The 20,865-nt window shown below is 42.7% G+C and overlaps 3 protein-coding genes across 14 annotated transcripts in view; 2 read left to right on the forward strand and 1 right to left on the reverse strand.

The window, feature by feature from the left end:
* The window catches only part of NAA25 (N-alpha-acetyltransferase 25, NatB auxiliary subunit), a 71,617-nt gene extending 65,389 nt beyond the window's left edge, over nt 1-6,228 (forward strand). Inside the window, exon 24 of the mRNA XM_082698380.1 lies at nt 5,878-6,228. Coding sequence (XP_082554506.1) covers nt 5,878-6,000 — 123 coding nt within the window. The 3' untranslated portion in view covers nt 6,001-6,228. The remainder of the gene's footprint in view (nt 1-5,877) is intronic.
* A 6,613-nt stretch (nt 6,229-12,841) lies between these two features.
* ERP29 (endoplasmic reticulum protein 29) lies at nt 12,842-20,856 on the reverse strand. Its single transcript, XM_082698562.1, has 3 exons — nt 20,475-20,856; nt 15,467-15,605; nt 12,842-13,659 (listed from the first exon to the last, which is right to left on the reverse strand). The coding sequence occupies exons 1-3, from the start codon at nt 20,613-20,615 to the stop codon at nt 13,157-13,159; spliced, it is 783 nt and encodes a 260-aa protein (XP_082554688.1). The 5' UTR covers nt 20,616-20,856; the 3' UTR covers nt 12,842-13,156.
* Nucleotides 20,049-20,865, forward strand: part of TMEM116 (transmembrane protein 116) — a 181,686-nt gene continuing 180,869 nt past the window's right edge. For 10 of the 12 annotated variants that reach the window (XM_082698497.1, XM_082698506.1, XM_082698509.1 and 7 more), the window contains exon 1: nt 20,171-20,417. In XM_082698497.1, the coding sequence (XP_082554623.1) occupies nt 20,307-20,417 (111 nt within the window). In that variant the 5' untranslated portion in view covers nt 20,171-20,306. Of the gene's footprint in view, nt 20,418-20,865 lie in introns of all 12 variants that reach the window. The other 2 variants (XM_082698505.1, XM_082698499.1) reach the window with 2 other exon arrangements.

The raw sequence follows: 20,865 nt of genomic DNA on the forward strand, positions 1-20,865 counted from the left end.
CAGTGGGTTAAAGCCTCTGCCTTCGGCTCAGGTCATGATCTCAGGGTCCTGGGATCGAGCCCCGCATCGGGCTCTCTGCTCAGCAGGGAGCCTGCTTCCCCTCCTCTCTCTCTGCCTACCTCTCTGCCTACTTGTGATCTCTGTCAAATAAATAAATAAAATCTTAAAAAAAAAAAAAAAAACTAAGTAAACTTTCAGTCTGAAATGATTGAAGATTTAATGGTGTCAAGTGAGGTAACATTCATCAGTCCTAGTTGCTCTAGTGATGAAACTTCAGTTGGGAGGGAGTGCTCCCTTGAGTAGTTATCTGACCTGAGCCTCTGCTAGTGAGGAAACTCATCCACTAATGAGAGCAGCCATAATTTCTAGTTCCGGACCTTCCCCAGGGAGGAGAGGGAATGGAATATTGCTTGGCTCACCAGCGTTAAAAGATTATAAGCCCCTCTTTTGTAATGCTTCAACACATTAGAGCTATTAACAAGGGGCTTACTGTGGGAAGAGGCTCAGAGCCTTAAATAACATTTCCGAAGACTGGTTAAAGAAAGCAGATGAGTTCAGAGGTGAAACTAGAAGTTTGGTTTTAGATAGTTAAGCTGTCTTTCCTATATACACATTAGAATGAACATAGACTTCCGTGGTAAGTAGGACTAATTGATGGATTAATTCTTTAGTATTTTTGTTTTATTGATTTACTCTTTCTTTTTTTAAGCTTTACAATGTATTGGTTTTGTTTTGTTTTGTTTTGTTTTGTTTTAATTTATTTATTTGAGATAGAGAGAGAGAGAGATTACAAATAGGCTGAGCAGAGAGCCCGATGCGGGCCTCGATCCCGGGATCCTGAGATCATGACCGGAGGAGTTGAAGGCAGAGGCTTTAACCCACTGAGCCACCCAGGTGCCCCTACAGTGTATTGTTTTATAAAGTAAAATAAGTATATGGTTTAAAAAAAAAAAAAAGGTGGAATAAATAAAGACTATATAGTGAAATGTCTTCCTCCCATCCTAACACATTTCCTAGTTCCATTTCCAAGAAGGAACCTTTGTTGTTGGTAGTTTCTTGTACAATCTTCCTGAGTTCAATAACCCAGCTACAAGCATATGTCTCTTTCATTTCCCACAACCTTTTACTTTTAAACACAAATGATAGCATACTATACATTGGTGGTTCTTTTTTTTTTTTTTTTACATTGGTGGTTCTTTTTTGACTGTCTAGATTATTACAGGTAAGTACTTATGTACCTTAGTCTTCTTAATGCTTCTATAGTGTTTCGCTCTTTCTTTACACACAAAATGTATGTTTAAGAGAATTAGAAAGTAGAGAATAGCAGCTCTCATTTCTCAGCCCCAGATAAGTTCCAGTCTCATCATCCATAACTATTTCCACCTCTTCCCCTTCTGTATTCCTAGAACACATCTGTATCTGCCACTAGCCTTTATGCTTTTGGGCACTTGGGAAGCCAGTAAAGGCCTAGTAATTGAATCCTTGAGAAATAGGTACATCCTAGCTAGGATTCTGGCCTTCTACCTCCTACTTGCACACCATTCTGAAAGAAGGGATACTTGATCGCCCATTTGGAACACTTATTTACATATGGAGAAATATGGTAATTAGTGGCAGATTTTGAGCCATTCAACTTTTTAGGATAAACCCAAACTTACTCTCTGGTCCAAAATCTTATCCCCTTTCCTGAATACTGTAGAACAATAAAAACGTAAAATTGTAGTATCTATTCAAAAAAAAAAAAATCTTAGGGATGCCTAGGTGGCTGTCAATTAAGCATCTTCCTTTGGCTCAGGTCATGATCCCAGGGACCTAGGATTGAGCCCATGTTGGGCTTTCCACTCAGCAGGGAGCCCGTTTCTCCCTCTGCCTGTCACTCCTGCTTATGCTTGCTCGCTCTCTCTCCCTCTGACAAAATCTTAAAAAAAAATCTTAAAGATCACAAACTTGAATGAATGTCACATTGCTTCATGTTACTTGCTTCATTGGGCTTTGCTGGGTATTTGGGTTGTTAATTTTTAGATAGATATAAATATATTGAGGTTGCTGTTCTGGGTAAATGCTCATTAAATACAGTGATCAAAAGAACTGGCTGTAGGGGGGCCTGGGTGGCTCAGTTGGTTAAGCGGCTGCCTTTAGCTCAGGTCATGATCCCAGGGTCCTGGGATTGAGCCCCGCATCAGGCTCCCTGCTTAGTGGGAAGTCTGCTTCTCCCTCTCCCACTCTACTGCTTGTGTTCCCTGTCTTGCTGTGTCTCTATGTCAAATAAATAAATAAAAATTTATTTAAAAAAAAAAAAAAGACCAGCCTGTAGCTGGAAAATAGTATGGCATTTCCTCAGAAAGTTGACAATAAAGCTACCCTAACCCCCAGCAATTGCACTACTGGGTATTTACGCAAAGGATACAAACACAGTGATCACCTGCACCCCGGTGTTTATATCAGTAATGTCTACAAGAGCCAAACTATGGAAAGAGCCCAGATGTCTATCAAGAGATGAATGGATAAGAAAGAGGTGGTATAGCTATATAATGGAATACTACTCAGCCATAAAAATCGAAATCTTGCCATTTGCAACTATGTGGATGGAACTAGAGGTATTAATGCTAAATGAAATATGTCAGTCAGAGAAAGGCGATTATATAATCTCACTCATATATGGAATTTAAGAAACAAAACAGGACCATAGGGGTAGTGAGGGAAAAATAAAACAAGACAAAATCAGAGGGAGACAATCAATCCATAGGAGGCTCTTAATCATAGGAAACAAACTAAGGGTTGCTGGAGGGGAGGTGGGTGGGTGGGAGGGTAGGGTAGGTGGTGGTAGACATTAAGGGAGGAGCCGTGATGCAGTGAGCACTGGGTGTTATATAAGACATGATCACTGAAGTCTACCTCTGAAACTAATAATACACTATATGTTAATTTGAAAGAAAGACCCGGCTGTAAGATGCATACAAATTAATTTGGAGATATGATAGAGGCACAAAAACTGAGCAAGTCAGAAAGAGTTACCAGAGAGGCGGCATTTAAGGATTAAGTTTTCAGTAGGTAAACCAGAATGGATGGAAAGGAGTCCAGAGCAGAAAGAGGCAGACAAAAGCTGGAGACAGAGGTGAATTGTGTGGGGACATCGTAAGTCAGTTGGCAGAGCTGGAGCACATGGTATGTGGGAAGGACTGTCCAGTACAAAGATGACAGGCACAGTAGCCTGCTATTGCTGGTTGTATGGTGGTTGTTAAAGGATCTGTGCCTTCTGATGTGAGGAATGGGATTTCTCATTTTGAGTATTTGTTCTGAAGGTTATCTTTAACCTTGGGGTACTGTGGATTTTTCAAGACTTAACTCTGTCCTCATTTTTTTTTTTTTAAGGTTTTATTTATTTGGGCACCTGGGTGGCTCTGTCAGATGAGCATCTGCCTTTGGCTTAGGTCATGATCTCAGGGACGAAGGATCGAGCCTTGCATTGGGCTCCCTGCTCAGTGGGGAGTCTGCTTCTCCCTCTGCCTATGCCTGCTGTTTCCCCTGCTTGTGCTCGCTTGCTCTATCAAATAAATAAAATCTTTTAAAAACAAGATTTTATTTATTTGAGAGAGAGAGCATGAGCAAAGGGTAGGAAGAGAGGGAGAGGCAGACTCCCCACTGAGCAGGAAGCCCGACTTGGGGCTCAGTCCCAGGACCCTAGATCATGACCTGAGCTGAAGGCAGACACTTAACTGACTGAGCCACCCGGGTGTCCCTCTTTTTTTTTTTTTTTTAAAGATCTATTTATTTGAGACAGAGTAAGCATGTGTGCGAGTTGCGGGGAGGGGCAGAGGGAGAGAATCTCAAGCAGACTCTTCGCGGAGTCTAACACAGGGCTCCATCTCACAATCCTGAGATCATGACTTGAGCTGAAACCAAGAGTCAGATGCTTAACTGACTCACCCACCCTGGTATCTCATCCTCATCTTTGACCTGGGAAGTCACTTAACCTTTCTAGGCCTCAGTTTCTTTATCTGTATCTGTATTAAACTCTTTTATAGGATTATAGTGAGGCTTACATAAAACAGTTATGGAGGGGTATAGGAGGATGGGGTATTTAATTGCTTATTTTTTATTGAAGTCGTAATACCTGTAATATACTGAGCAGCACCAACTACCAAATGTAGGTTCCATATAGTGCTGGCTGTGTTGTCTTTCAGATGAAAAATATTTTTTTCTTCAATTTTCACTAGGTTTGCTTCTTTTTTCTTTCCTTCCTTCCTTTCTAAACTTGAAATACTATGCATAAGGCTTCTGAACTACCACCTCCAGTCATAGTCCATTTTCCTCTTATCTGGATGTATCCACTGAAACTGGTTGTGTGCCAAGAATTTTTTTTTTAAGATTTTACTTATTTATTTAATATTTTACTTACTTACTAGAGAGAGAGAGAGAGAATGAGAGCGAGAACATGGTGGAGCCGGTTAGAGGGAGAAGCAGACTCCCTGCAAAGCAGGGATCCCAATGCAGGACTTGATCCTGGGACTCCAGGATCATGACCTGAGCTGAAGTCAGTTGCTTAACCAACTGAGCCATCCAGGTGCCCCAAGCCAAGACCTTTTATGTTAATTTAAAATGTACTGTAATAGCTGCTATGTTTTTGAAAGTAAATGATACACTGTTTTACACTGAAACTTAGCTTGCTTTTCCGCTTAACCTTATATTCATGAGATTTGTTCAGGCTAATGCTGTTCTTTTAAACAGCTGTATAGTATTCGGCATATGAATGGATCATAGCCATTGGGTATTGTAGGTTGTTTATATACACTTACTTTTACTGCAATCCTGTATGAAGTGTATTTTACATACCTTCTCTACTAATGCACATGTGTACTTCCAAGGTAGACGAGGTCTCAAGATAATATTGTTTGGCCATAAGGTGTGCTTCCCTGGTTTCTTCAGGGCTTCGCAATACTGCTAACTTCATGTAACCCTAACCAGTTCTCAGCCAACCTCCTTTCGATGTTTGAACACTCCATCCCTTTATTTTTTTGTAGTCTCTATTACAAGTCAAGTATGTAGCACATATTTGAGGAAGTCTAGGAAAGCTTTGTTATTTTTTAGCTGTTTGGTCCTGGAACACATGGTCTTTGTCAGTATGGAGAGACACTTCTCAATATTGTAACCAGAGAAGTTGGCAAAGGTAAAAGGTAAATTTGATGCCTTTAAGAAGTGGCTCTGATAATGTCCAAATTAATAATTTCTACTTTTGTTTTATGATGAAATAATCAGAAATCTTAATTTTTCTATTTTGTACAGCTCATAACACAATGGTAGTGATTTTATATCCAGACTTCTTTGTAATAATTTTCTACCCATTTTTTTTTTTTAAGATTTTATCTATTTATTTGGCAGAGAGAGCGCAGGAGAGCAGTAACACAAGCAGGGGGAGTGGGAGAGGGAGAGGCAGGCTTCCTGCAGGCTTCCTGCAGAACAGGGAGTCTGATGAGGGGCTCCATCCCAGAATCCTGGGATCATGACCTGAGCAGAAAGCAGACGCTTAACGACTGAGCCACCCAGGCGCCCCTCTACCTTTTTTTCTGGATGAACATTAATGATCAGAAATCTCAGTTTTTTTATTTTGTATAACTTAAAACAGAGTACTGGTGAAAGAATTGAAATAATGACACTAAAGCAATAGGGTGTCAATGAAAATCACATGGAAAAATACCCATCTCTGATGAGCTTTAAGACTTATTTGCATTTTATGAAATTGAAAATGATCCATTGTATTCTGATGGAGCTTGCTGTGAGACCAAAGGTAATGGTAGTTTTTATTTCCGTGAGAGGAACTATAATCTATCTAAGGGAATGCTTTCAGACCAAGACTGCTAATTCTTATCTTCTTTGTAGGAAGAGAGAAAATTTTCAAAGACTGTGCAAGGGAAGGTGCAGAGCAGTTATCTACACTCACTTCTGGAAATCGGAGAGCTGCTGAAAAAAAGACTGGAGACCACAAAGAAACTAAAAATTTAATGAAGTGGGAACCACAGGCACCAGTGACTTTACACCAGAAAATGATATCATCTTCCCAGGCAAAAGCTCCATCTGGTTGACCATCATTTTAATCCAGAACTTCCTCATAAAATGCATGAAGGACTTTGATTGTGAATTAATTTTTTAGGTATTAAATGTATACAATTGATTAAATTATTGTATATAAATCAGAAGCAGGACCCTCATCTGGGTTTGACCACTTTTTATACATGTTCATATGCATATGGCAGCCACAAGAGAACCCCACTTTTCTTCTTTCCTCCCATCACCAGAAACATCTGGTGGGTGGGTGGGGGTCCTATAAAAGCAGCAATAGAAGTTAAGCATAAAGCATTGACCTCAGAGCAGCTGAATGGCCCTACCATTATCATAGTGGGTGTTTGGTCTGTCCTTGAGCCTTAGGAAGCAGAAAGCAGAAGTAGGGGGACCATAACTGGGAGCAGGCCCTCCTTCCACATTAGTTCAGTTTTGAGGCTTCCTCAGCTGCTTGGCTCCCACAGAACCCAAAGCAGATACCCAAAGGGCCTCAGATGAAATTTGGCATAAGCACCTGTCACTGAAGAGCGCCACTTAGATGACCATAGGCACTCAGTGTTTGGCTTAATAGTCCAATAGCCAAGAAATCCCCATCCTAGCTCCTGTGAGAGTTAAATCACAGATAGGCTTGTGTTAACTTACACCATATGGAAGGGAAAGCAGTGCAGACCACTTAGGAGCCTGCTAAGGACTAGCTTGCTGTCTTTCATCCATCTTTGGGAAAGATGGGAATCACTGTTTTAAAGAGACATGTACATAATTTATGCAGGCAAGTCTGATACCAATGTCATTGGTTTTGTGAGATATATATATATGTATATGCTTTTACATATATATTTTTCAAGCACACAAACACGTGTGTGTGTGTGCTTGAAAATAAAGATTTAATACTTTAGTGTTTTTTAAGTGGGGGGGTTTGGGGAGGAAGGAAGGAATGTATATTGTGGACTTAACTTAGGTTTTAAGTTTTAGGCTGGCAAAGAAATGTTATCCATTGGGTTTGATGTTTGGTCTGCTTTCTTCAAACTTGAGGATTACACCAGGATGGTGTTTACATTATTTACCTGGAGCTCTCCCTAAGACTATAGCTTCAGAGGTTGATCTGACAGAAAAGATAACATTGCTCTTGAAAATGTTATACAGTTTATACAATTGCTTTGATACCTTTTTGTGTTTGAATCTGTGCTTCTGTTTTTGGTTTTTGTTACTCGAACACCATTAAAGTTAGTAATTCTGTAAGAGCAAAGATACGACTTTGATGAGAAAATTCAAGTATCTGATGGAGGGTTGATTGGTCTTAAAGACCTTACAGTTCCCTTTTCTACTCACTTCTCCAGTGAAATGTGATACTTTTTTCTTTTAAAAGGAAACAAGAGAGCTTGGATAATCTCTGTATGCAAAACAATTGCATTTTGTCCCTTTATTGTGACTTTCTTAGATTCAGTTTGATAGGGTGATGAGTAACGGCTTGAACTTCCAAGGAAAATTTTAAGAAAATTACTACATTATCTGTTCAAAGTAAGACTTGCTGGAAATCCTAGTCCATCAAGTAATTCCAAGAAGTTATTTTTTACTGTAAGTTGGTATCCATAGCCATCATACCCCGTCCGAAAAGGAAGAACTGCCTTGAATAAGATGAATTGAAAATTCTGATTGATTCCAAATCTAATTTAATGACAACATAATTTCATAAAACTATTGCCTATTTAGATGGAACTTGGTGTGTGTATGAGGGTGGGGGTATGTGTGTATGGCATGTGTTCTTGAAATGATGTTTCTTTGAACATCCAAAAATATTGTACATAGAAATAGAAATGCTCTATGAAACAAGTCTTCAGCTGACCATGGTCAATCTAGCATATGTGTGCTCAGTGAGCTGGCTTTGGTCCTCAGGGACAGTGCTTGACTCCAGTGGTCTACCTAACTTGTCTTTTGCCTAGGGACACCCAGGACCTTTCCTGGTTTTAGTGACAAATAATGTTAGGACGAGGTTATGCTTCCTTTGTTACTTGCTGACTTTCCTACTAAATGTAGCATTTCAATTAGATCCAACCTCTTACATTTTGGGATAATTGTAAAAAGAATGAAATTATGCAGAGATGCCCAATATCTTTTATTGATCTGTTCTTTTGGAAACTGTTATGCACTATAAATTGTGTACAGTTTAAATATATATATATATATATATATATATTTACATATATATGTGTATATATATATATTTACATGAGTAAAAAGCACCCTCCAGCAATTGTATGTCATTGGTATTTGAAGAGAATTCCCAAATAACCCATTGCTGCTGCTGCTGTTTTTGGTTTGTGTGGGTTTTTTTTGTTGTTGTTGTTGTGTTTGTTTTTGTGTGGTAAATTGATATTTAAAAAAAAAAAAAGAAAGAAAAACACGACTACTGTTTACAGACTGAAAAATTACTGCTTTTTATACTACTGAGATCCTAAGTTAAGATTCTCCAAAGCAAACATTTGGTTTAAATCCTTTATCTGATGTGGATAAAGCATATAGAAATTTTTAGTGTTCTTCACATAATGGAAAATGTACAAATGCCTAGCTGTGTTGCCCATCAATTTTGTATATTTTCATAATTTTAATTGTTCAAAATTGCATTATATTTTGCAATCACTATGTTCAACCTGGATTTGTCTTTCATTTAAACTTTTAATATAAAAAGGGGTTTCAATGTATCTATGGCCTTGTTATTGAAACTCTTCCTACTCATTTGATATCATTTATAATATGGGAAGTATATATTCTTCCTTCAGAACTTAGTGAAACATACGTAGCCAATTAAATTAAGATGGGTTTATTTATTTATTTATTTATTTAGATTTTTAAAATTTATTTGACAGAGATCACAAGCAGGCAGAGAGGGGGGGGAAAGCAGGCTCCCCGCTGAGCAGAGAGCCGATGTGGGGCTCCATCTTGGGACCCTGAGATCATGACCTGAGCTGAAGGCAGAGGCTTAATCTGAGCCAACCAGGTGCCCCTAGATGGGTTGATTTACATAAACTCTTCCATTTTAAGTTGGGATTTCTGCCTGGGTCATTTCTGTTTGGATTCATAGAAGCCACACCTTTTAAGTGAGGTAATTCATCTTAATTTTGTACTGAGTGTTACATTCCTTGGCAAAATGGTAGTATTTATGAATTTAAAAGTTTTATCCCAAGGCCACTAGTCTTTTTTTTTTTCCCTTTTTAAAAAATTTTTATTTTTTAATAAACATATAATGTATTAGTAGCCCCAGGAACTAGTCTTTTTAAAAGTAGTACCTCAAAAAAAAAAAAAAAATAGTGCCTCACATGCTAGCATTCATGAATTCAACATACATGCATTGGATGCTTCTTTACACTTTAGACTCTGCGGTAAATAAGAGCACACATCCTAGTTAGTGGCCCAGGTGCGGGGAAGAGAGAACAACAATAAACATTAGTTTGTAAGTCCGTTTTAGGGTGCACGATAACCGGGGTCCACAAGCAGTGTCATCTGACCTGATTGTCAGCAACCGAGAAAGGAACCCAAGTGCAGAGGCCTCATGTTAGGAACTACTGGGCATGTTCCAGTGACTGACAAAAAAGGGCTCAAGTGTCTGGGCTTAAAGGAGTGGAAAGGGGGAAGTAAATGGGTGCGTGTGTGTGTGTGAGAGAGAGAGAGAGAGAGAGAGAGACAGCGCGCGCAATCAGGACTTTATAGACGGGGAAGGAAGGAGCTTTCTAAATGTAGTGGGAAGTTGCTGGAGGATTTCAGGCAGACTGATGATATGATTAACCCGAGTACTCAGGCCCACAGGCTGAGATCACACACTGACAGTACCGTGGAAGGAAGGAGCTCCTAGTTTCCTTTCTGTCCTAAAGTATTAAATGCCTTTGCGTGGGCCCTGAGAAGTCGGTTTCTGCCTGGGACTCCATCCCATCGTTCTTTTTCCATTAACAAAAGATGAGTACTTGGATATTCCTCAATATACCTCACCACCTTTTTTTTTTTTTTTTAAAGATTTATTACAGTGTGTGCATGTGTGCATGTGCATAGGGGAGAAACAGGGAGGGAGAGAGAATCCCAAGTTGGCTTCCTTCCGAGCGTGAGCCTGATGTGGGGCTGGATCTCGACCCCGAGATCACAACCTGCGCCAAAACCAAGAGTCAGCAGCTCAAATGCCATTTTTAATCTTCCTCAAAATCTTCAGGTTTATACTCTGTTCCATTTTTGGATGCTGTCACTGCCTTGATGCAGATATGTATTTCATATTAACAAGTAGAAGGTAAGCAACCATGAGCCAAATGCTTATAAAAATTACTTATGGGGTACCTATATACCAGTTTATACATGGAAGCACAGCACTCTCTTGCAACCTCCAGCTTCCACGTATCCCAGTAAAAGTGGGTCCCTGACAAGGTACTATTTCATATATGAGAAAAGGAGTTACTGAAGGTAAGGCTATCACCTAAGACTACCTAGCAAGGGAAGGGATTAGGGAAGATTCAAACTCTAAAGCATTGATGAAGCAAGTTGAAATCTAGACCACCCCCAACACACCATCTCATATTCTTAGTAGTCTTGATGGCTATATTCATATTTCCAGACTCTGCCTTATTGACAATCAATCTTTCCTGAATTAATTCTGATGCAACTTTTTTTGGTGGCACCAATTGCCAAGGATTATTTTAGGTAACTTATAAGTTCCTCAGAATGAGGTTCTTCATCTTGGATCCAGGGTTTTATTTGCTTCAGGTTATCTACAGATTCCCTAGAAATTGTATTTGATTCTGGGAAGCCAGTCCATAGCCTTCCTCATAGTCTGGTTAGCAGCACCTGAGCCACAATATTATTTAATTAGAGGAAGAAGAGGGAAGGAATCTATTTGACCTAAGTGTCAGGAAAGATTTAATTTTATGTGGCTTATGCAAATCACTTCAGACTCTACAGTTTAGAGGGCCCATCTTTAATGAAAAATATTTGCTTTAAAGAGCCTCTGATAGGATACTCTAGCCCTGCCCAATAGCTCTTCAAGACCCTAGGCTTATAAATAATACTCAGCCTGGACTCATCCAATTAAGTACCCATTGATGTGCTCCCACCATTTCTTTCCCAGCTGACAGGATCACATTCAGGGACTGTAGATGCATGTGGTTTGAAGAGTTCTTTCCCTACTTGCCATTTGTCTTACTGTATTTCCCATTACGACAGTGAATGCTTAGTTCTTTGGAAGTGAATCTGTTTTATACAGATGAGAAAAAACTAGAACAGCTAAAGCAAGTGTATCAGTGAGAAGCATCCAGAAAGATCTTCCAAAATTTTCATAATGAGTAGGGGAAATAAATATATACAGTTACATCCTTTTCTTAAATGTTGAGAGTAATTATGCTGGTCACCGGCAGGAGTTTAGGTCTGAACATCTTTTTTTTTTTTTAAAGATTTTATTTATCCATTGATGGGGGGAGAGGCAGAGAGAGAGAGAGAGAAAGAGAGAGAGAGAGAATCTCAAAGTAGACTCCACCCTGAGCATGGAACCCAACACGGGGCTCCATCCCATGACCCTGAGATCATGACCTGAGCTGAAATCCAGAGTCAGGCGCTCAACCCACTGACCTACCCAGATGCCCCTGAACCTTTTACTTAGTTGAACTGTGAGCCCAAGCTACCACAATTGTTTTTGTTTTCAGTGAATTTACCAATCCGGCTGAAATGGAGGAACACAAGTTAAGGTTTGACTTGCTAACTCTGTTCAACTAAAGTTTCTTTTTGTGACTGTAATAATAATTATTTCAGAAGCTGCACTTTGGTATTTCCAAGTTGTTAAATACGAAAAGTGAGTTATCAAGAACCTTACCATTACAGGTAGTTGCCCATCGCTCCTGAAAACAGATTCAAGTTAGTACAATGGTCTCCCACTCTGCTTCTTTAATATTGGTAGTTACTGACAGTGAAAAAGTAGCTTAGATGGAAAACAATCCCTTTTTAAAAAACCTTTCAAAACAGACCAAATTGTATCATTTAGCTATCTAAAATCCAACTTAAAAAAAACAAAACATCTGATTTTATCAATAAAACTAAGAATTTGCTCTATGTATTTTTCTTTTTTTTAAAGATTTTATTTATTTGACAGAGAGATAGCACAAGTAAGCAGAGCAGCAGGCAGAGGGAGGGAGAGAAGCAGGCTCTCTGCTGAGCAGGGAGCCCAATGAGGGGCTCCATCCCAGGACCCTGGAATTGTAACCTGAGCCGAAGGCAGCCACTTAACCAACTGAGCCACCCAGGTACCCCTACTCTATGTTTTTTTATGGAGTATGGAAAATGATTACATTGAGCTCCCTTAATGTTGCCATTCCACAGGTGCCTAGGTGGTTCAATCACGTAGATGTCTGCCTTGGCTCAGGTTGTGATCCTGGAGTCCTGGGATTGAGCTCCACTTTGGGCTCCCTGCTCAGTGGGTAGCCTGCTTCTCCCTCTCTGCCTGTTGCTCCCCATTTGTGCTGTCAAATAAATAAATCAAATCTTAAAAAATAAAAAAAAAGGTTGCCATTCTACTTTTAAGGACCAGAAAAAGGACAATACATTTTGCCACCCACAATCAGTCCGTTGGAGTTTGAACACCGGTGGAAAGTAATGAAGGCAGACCTTGAGCTGGGACCGGTTTCTACAGTGTTACAGGATAATCAATTACCCTGGTAGACTGGAGTCCATACCAGCTCAGATTAAAAAATAAATTCGAAGGCGAAAGCAGGTCACAGGCCAAAGTATAATTTGTGAAAGAAAACTGAATGGCTTCAGGTCCTTTTAACCAAAACACAGAAACTTTAATTGGGTCAGAATAACACCTGTCAAGGACCTGGACGGTACACTTCTCTTTATAGCACCAACTCCTTCTAAGGGGGAATTTCACAAGCCATCTGGTAAGTGCTCTGGTTCTACAAAGACTGGCTATAGGGATGTCCCAAGCACGGTCGTTATCAGCTTCAGTGTCCGGGCATGCTCAAATCTTTGGCTTAGTGCCACTTTAACCACCACTCTTACATCCCAGGTCTCTCAGCCAGCAGGGAACTCTCCCCTCCCCACCCCCACCAACCCCTGGAAAACCCGGAGTGCCTTTTTACAGCTCCTCCTTTTCGGCCCCCTTCTTCTGGAAAGCAGTCAAGATGTTTAAGCTCTTCTGGAGCTCTTCCTTCTTCCCATCACTCATCTTGTTCTTCTCAATCAGCTTGGTGATCCGGGTCATTTCTGACGCTGGGAAGTCCTCACCTTGGTCTAAGACCTTCCCCATGATCTTCAGGTACTGCTCAGCCCACTTCTTCTCAGTCTCCTTCACATTTGCAAGGTTGTCCTGCCCCTGCTTCAAGAGGGCCCGGCGGGCCTCCACACCTGAGGCCCTGATGAACTCCCCAGCAAGGGCGTCATAAGTAGGCAGGCAACCAGGCATACCTAGGTAGACTCCTTGCCCCTTCAGCCAGCGCTGGATGGCTCCAACCTTAACAGCCCCACTATACAGGACTGGGTTCTCAAAGTCCCCATCCCGAAAGAGGTAGAAGACCGGGTAGTTATCTTTGTCCAGCTTGTATTTCTCACTCAGTTCCATATTCAGCTTATCACCGTAATCTGTGAACAGAAATCAGGTATCAGGAGCAAGACCACGAGGAGGGAGGGCAGGAGATGGCTGTGAGGCCTATCTGAGCTGACAGCAAGGATTCTGGTTGTGTAGACATCCCTCTTCTGCTGCTTCCCAGACATGCAGCGTTAGGTCATTTATCCTCTCTGAACTTCACTTTCCTCATCTGAAAAATGGGAACGCTTCTGAATGTTTATTCTCGTCTACTACATGCCAGATTCTGTTCTGGGTGCCACAGATCTAGTTATGATTAAGAGTTTACAACTTCTCTGACCTCAAGGAGCTTATATTCTTTTAAGGGTAAGAAGAGAGATGGTAAACAAACATACCTGGTTAGTAGCAAAAAGATAAAAATAAAATGGAGTGATGTGACAGTAGGTAAGAAGGCTTACTCTGGGCGGTCCTGGAAGGCCTTTCTGCGGAGATGACATGAGCTCAAGGACTAGAAGTTTCAAGGGGCCAGACACGTGATAATCTGGGAAGAATGTCTCCGGTAGGAAGGACTGAAAGAGCCAAAGCTCCGAGGCAGGAATAAGCTGGGGGGATTGAAGCCTTGCAAGAGCCGTTCTGGCTGGAGCTTAGTGAGCAAGGGCAACGTGTGGTAGGTAACAGACAGCGTCTCTACCACATGTGAGGTGTTTAGGAGGACCCCGTGAGGAGATAAGTGCACTTGACCTGGAGAGTTCAGAGCAATATGTGGCATTTGCTATGTCCTTCCTAACAAGCAGTAGCAGTTCCAATGACTAAAGCTGTGACAGCAGGTTTCTTATATCTGGCCAAAAAGGGCCAAGGCCGCCCATTACAGGATAGTAGCATAGAAGTGTGGGTTCCAATCCTCATTCTGCCACTTCAGACTGTACGGTCTTGAGCAAGGTACTCTCAGCATGAAGCACAGGGGTCATAATACTTTCTTCCTAGAGTTGTCACAAGGATAAGACACATGGATAACACTTGGCACAGTGGCCTGGCACACTGTACATGTTTGATAATGTCAGCTGCTATTCTTCTTTTTCTAAAAATTCCCAAGGGAGTGGATTTGCGGCTGAGTCAGAACTGACTGCCTGCCCTGGAAAAGTGTGGGAACTATCTCTGCCCAGGATCAGACTCTCAAGCTAGCTAGGGAACCGGGGCATCCCTGCTGGAAGGAAGCGGAGAGAGGGAAGAACCCACTGGACTTGAGAATAAATACTGAGGTGGCGTTCTGGGTGGGCCACTTAGTTCCTTGAGCTTCAGTTTTCCTCAAGTATAAACACGGAGAACGAGTGCCTCACATTTTAGGCAGCGTTCAAGGGAAGATGTGAAGTGCACTGTCAACCACCACATGTTGGCAACTGTTATTGTTAGATTGGTCATTGTGGTAGGGAACGATCCTTGATTTAATGATAGCGCTGATGGATTTGAGTTAAAGCCATAATCCAATCATTTTCGTAAAAAATATCTGAAAAGAAGGTGGAGAAGTGACTATGGGGACCCTAGGAACCGTAATACCTCCTCCTCTGACCACAGTCCCCTGCAAGGAGAGCACCAGATTCTCACAGTAAGTTTCATGTCAGTGTAGGGTGAGGGTGAAGGGTGGGGGATCCCTTTCCCTTGGGCACCTGCAAGGATGAACTGAGGTTCTGTGGTATCAGATCTGCTCAAGCTAAGCCTGTCACCAGTTCCTGGAGGCCATGACTTCACTTACACTCCTGTGTGGCTTAGACAAAACGGTGTTGGGTATCCCACCTACGAGGAGGGAAATGATTCCTAGCTTCCTCCCCTTCTGCCCTCCACAGTCGGGTTTGGACTTGTCCATACCTGAGATCCCCACCTCTGCCACCAAAAGATCATCGCTGGAGGCCGAGTTTTCAGCCAGACGCTTGAACTCATCCTGTTTCTCACCGTAGGGGTACTGGGTGTCGAACTTCACCAAGACGAACTTGCTTTTGGGAATGACCTGAGGGCATAGAGAGCTGAGCAAGTCCAGGATTCCAGGGACCTTTGGGGCTAATTCCCTTTCACAAGGGACCCCTGTTTAAGAAACAGAATGGAAACTATGCCTGCAAGGGAGGTAAGTGCTCACACACTAATATTCATTCATTCATTCACTGACCCACTGAATCATTTAACATTTTACTGGTGTTGGGTACCCCGTTTGGTACTGGTTCACAGTAATCAAAGACATTTACAACCCTGCTTAGAATAAACAAAGCTGCAGAGGTATTAAGGCCTTCTCTTCCAGTGGCCTTTTCAGTAAGATTAAGGGAACCCTTAGAAAACACTACATTGGCCCCATGGCATGCCTATCATCCCAGAGGGCCTTTCTCAGTAAACAATGAACCAGTAATCTGACAAAAACCAACCAACCAACCATCTGTAAAGCGGTTGGCACCCATGGAGGTGTTTTGGCTAGGGAGCCGAGAGGTTCAACTCTGCAGTTTCAGGGTTCACAGAAAGTTGCTAAGAGGCAGACTTGGGACAATGTCCCCTCCCCGACCACCGCTCCCTTTGTCTAGGTCTCCAGGTCCTAAACTGTCAGAGTCAAGACCTTTCAATTGTGGTAAAATTCTCATCACACATCATTTACCATTTTAAAGTGTACAATACAGTGAAATTTAGTCCATTAATAATACTGTGCAATGATCATTAATACTGATTCCAGAACATTTTCATACCCTGAAAAGGAATCACATATCCATACACATTTTAAGCAGTCAACTTCCCATTCTTCCTTCCTTCCCCAGCTCCGGGCAACCACTTATCTGCTTGTTGTCTCTATGATGTCTACTCTGATGGAATCCTACAATATGCAGCCTTTGGTACCTGGCTTCTTTCACTCAGGATCACACTTTCAAGATTCACCCATGCTGTAGCATGTCTCAGTATTTCATTCCTTTTTGTAGGCAAATAATATTCCACTGTATGGATATGCCACATTTTATTTATTTATTCATCAGGTGATGGGACATTTGGGATGATCCCACCTTTTGGCTATTTGTAAATAGCACCGTTACAAACAATTGCCTACAAATGTTTGCACGCCTGTTTTCATTTCTTTTAGGTATATACTTAGGAGTGGAAATGCTGGGTTGTATAGTAATTCTATGATTAAGTTTTAGAAGAATCCCCAAGATCTTTGTTTTGATGGTTTCTCCCAATGCACAGCTTTAGTCTAACAACTGCCCTCTCCTCCTATAACTTTTTTCTTTTCTTTTCTTTTAAGATTTTATTTATTTATTTGACAGACAGAGATCACAAGTAGGCAGAGCAGTAGGCAGAGAGAGAGGAAGGGAAGCAGGCTCCCTGCTGAGCAGAGAACCCGATGTGGGGCTCGATCCCAGGTCCCTGGGAACATGACCTGAGCCGAAGGCAGAGGCTTTAACCCCCTGAGCCACCCAGGCACCCCAACTTTTTGCTTTTCTAATCAAAGTGATCACTTCTTGCCCATTTTTCATCATAGGCAATCATTATCATAATTAAGTCAAGCTGACATCATTCCAGTTTTTGTTAGTCTTTGTTGCTCACTGTGCGTTGATGTCTATTTGGTTTTAGCTTTTAAAAAATATTTAACACTGCCTAGGGACACAAGGAAAGAAGGAGAAGCTATCAGGAGAGTCAATTTTTAAAAAAAGATTTTATTTATTTATTTGACAGAGATCACAGGTAGGCAGAGAGGCAGGCAGAGAGAGAGGGGGAAGCAGGCTCCCTGCTGAGCAGAGAGCCCGAAATCTGCAGGATCTCAGGACCCTGGGATCATGACCTGAGCCGAAGACAGAGCCATCCACTGAGCCACTCAGGTGCCCCAGGGCAGGCAATCTTTTAAGTGATCACTGACCCCCAAAATCTGAGCTCTGGGGGCCTAAAAACAGGTAAGACTTTTTTTTCTTTTTCTTTTTCTTTTTTTTAAGATTTTATTTATTGGGGCGTCTGGGTGGCTCAGTTAGTTAAGCATCTGCCTTCAGTTCAGGTCATGATCTGAGGTGGGACTGAGCCCCATATCAGGAACCTACTCAGCAGGGAGCCTGCTTTTCCCTCTTCTGCTCCCCCATTTGTGCTTTTTATCTATTGTATCTCTAAAATAAAGGTTTTATTTATTTGAGAAAGAGAGAGGGAGAGCATAAGTGGCGCGGGGGGGGGGGCAGCAAGGGAGAAGCAGGCTCCCCACTGAGCAGAGAGCCCAATGTGGGGCTGGATCCCAGGACCTCAGGACTGTGATCTGAGCCGAAGGCAGATGCTTAACTGACTGAGCCACCCAGGTACCCCACAGGTTAAGTCTTAAAATGTAAACCAGATCACATCCCTCTGGCCTGACTGTCCTTATTTCAGTTCCACAAACTCATTTCCACTTAGGGCCTTTTCATTTGCTGTCTCTGTTGGCTGGAATACACTTTCCCCAGCTCCTTCCATGGATGTCTATCATTCAAAGCTCAGTTCGAATGTCCCTCCACCCACAATGGAGAGGCATCCTCCACTCATACCATCCTAGCATTCCTTTATTTCGCCCTCTTCTATCACATTACCCTGCTGTGCTTTCTTCACAGCAATAATCATTCACTAAAATTTTTATCTGCGTATTTGTTGTCTGTTCTCTCCACTAGAACATACACTATGAGTACAAGGACCTGGTCTGACTTGTTGTCTGCTCTATCCCTATTGCCCAAGAGTGCCTGGCATGTAGCAGATGCTCTGAAAATACTTGATAGACGAACACAACTAGGGTAGGCTATGGCAGCAGATGCTACATATGTCTGGGGGAAAATATTTTAAAAGTACAACACAGTAACCCTATCTTCGAAAAACCTACATTTGTATTATGGAATAATTAATAATTATATGGTGGTCTAACCCTGAAACAGAGCTGAGAGGCCTCCATCTTTTATTCTGCCATTTTAGGCCATCAGCAGAATGGTTTTGAATGGCACACATCTGCACACTGGATTTTTTCCTTTTCATTAATTAGCCTGTACCTCTTCATTTGCTTTAGAAATCTGTTTCCTTTCTTTATCCTTAAGGAATCGACTCCACCATATCCTATACTTAAGTAACTTGCTTTCTCAAGATGAAGATGATTTCATCATTCATTCATTCATTGAATAAAAAGGTACCTATCATGAGCTAGACACCACTCTATGTGAACACAGCAGTAAAAAAAAAGCAGGCAGGGTCTCTTATTTCTAGTGATGGTGAAGGGTAAGAAACAAAAGAAGACACTGGAAATTGCAGAAAGACAAAAGCACAGAACAAGGGCCCTGGATGCATTACCAGGTAGCTCTCGTTCTGTTCAGTGGTGATGGAAGAGGATCTAGACTGGAGAAGATATCTGTTCATTCATTCAATAAATTATTATTGAGTATCTTCTATGTAACAGGTAACCAGCTAGGTCGTGCAGATGATCAGTGAACAAAATAGACAAGGCAGTTAGTTCTTCATATTCTAGTGTGGGAGAAGATAAAACAGACAAGGAGGAAAAGGAAGTCAAAGAAGGGCTCCGAGAAGGTAAGTAATATTTAGCCTAAGCCTGAATGAGAAGAAGCAACCAGCCTTTCAAAGACTGGCAAAGAATGTTCTAGTCAGAAGGAACTGCCAGTGCAAAGGGCCCATGTCAGTGAGATGAGCTAGGAGTATTCAAAGGACAGAAAGCATGTGAGGCTGGAGCTGAGGGATCAAAAGGGGGAATGGTCAGGAAAGGCTGAACAGTAAGACCTGCAAGATTACTGTAATGACAGACGAGACCAGGGTGATACCAATAAAAACAGAGAGGCCTCAACAGTGCACAGTTTCCCTCTAAGTCACGCTTGGTCTGTGATGTTACCCCATTCCCCCTTTTTGGGGCTGGGGTGTTATTTTTCCAATAAAGACCCCAAAAGCATAGGGTGCTGTGGGGTGTGCCTGACAACCAACCAGCCATACCTACAGTTTCAAATATTTGAATAAACCACAGATGCCAAATCCAGGACAAGGAAACCTTTTGAGAACAGAAAGAGTTCAACCGCTTGAGACAGATTTAGAATTCCACTTTTTGGTTTCACTTCCCAGCAATGGGTACAAATTAAGAAAATAAAACGAATGGGTTCTCTCTCAATGCTTAGTTTGTCCATCTCGTAGGCGAAGCTGAAAGCTGCCAGTGGGTGAAGACAGGTGCCAGAGGAGGGAGCTGGGACTGCATTCAGCCTTCAACATTTCCAACGTCCACTGACCCAGAGGAATCCTTCCACGTCTTGACCCGATTTTATTCATTTTGTTCCCAGGCCCAAGATATTCCCTATAGAGTTCCCTTATTCTTAACGCTTGCACTTTTCAGCAAGAGACAGGATCTCTGGACATTGTTTGCGTATTGCAAAGCAGGGTGCACTCCGTGCTCCCTCCAAAGGAGGAGGGGCGCAGAAACGCCAGTTAACGAGCGGGCTTTCCAACCACCTCCCTCACTACCCCCGCCCCACCGCAGCCAGGAGCACTTGGTGTCCGCCTCACACCGCCCTCCAGGCCTCCCACTTGGGACTCGAGGATTGGATCTTGCCCGGCACCGCCTTCTCCCCATTGGGTGCGGGGAAGGGGCAGCAAGTTCCCTGGATTGCCTTTCTGCAGCTCTTTTACCAAAGAGGAAGTACAAATACTGCAAAGACAAGCGTGCGCGGGGGCCCTGGCTTGTGTGTGCCCCATGGTCGCAAGATGGTCCCGGCCCAGAGTCCACCGGCCCTTTAGGATGATGGGAAGCCCTGGGATCGTCGCTACAGACCACCTTCTGCCAGCCCTGCCTCCTTCCCCACAGGTGTGCGCTCCCCCGGGCGCTCAGGCAGCACCTGCGCGATTCCCCCACCCCCGTTACCTTGTAGAAAGTGACTGTATCCAGGGGAAGGGCGCCCTTGGTGTGCAGGCCGCTGCCGCCATGCGGAGCGGAAAGGAGCAGGAGGAACAGAAGGGGAAACAGTGGGGAGAGAGAAGCGGCGCGGGGAATGCCGGCAGCCATAACACCGGAATGTGGCAGTAGGAGCTAGGAAGGCTGTAGTGGAGAAAACGCCGAGTCGTGGGTCACGTGACTTGTAAGGCCGGCTCGGCTGCGCGCACGTGTACAGCCTGGGAGGCTCGCGCAGACCTAGGATGGGAGGGAGGGGCCACGTGAGAGGCGGAGAAATGGGGATGCTGCGCGCTCGCGCGCGCTCGGCGAAGCTCGCGCAGGCTTAGGGTGTGGGGGCGGGGCCGCGGGTGGCGGGTGGCGG

Source organism: Mustela nivalis (genome assembly GCF_964662115.1).
Source record: "Mustela nivalis genome assembly, chromosome: 14".
Lineage (NCBI taxonomy): Eukaryota > Metazoa > Chordata > Mammalia > Carnivora > Mustelidae > Mustela > Mustela nivalis.

Bases quoted from the DNA above. Each gene is read 5' to 3' on its own strand.
- ERP29 (XM_082698562.1), bottom strand. From the start codon at position 20,615: ATGGCTGCCGGCATTCCCCGCGCCGCTTCTCTCTCCCCACTGTTTCCC. The intron at 15,606-20,474 runs GTAACGGGGGTG...CTATGCCCTCAG, and splicing joins ATACAGTCACTTTCTACAAG to GTCATTCCCAAAAGCAAGTT. The intron at 13,660-15,466 runs GTATGGACAAGT...TTCTGTTCACAG, and splicing joins GGCAGAGGTGGGGATCTCAG to ATTACGGTGATAAGCTGAAT.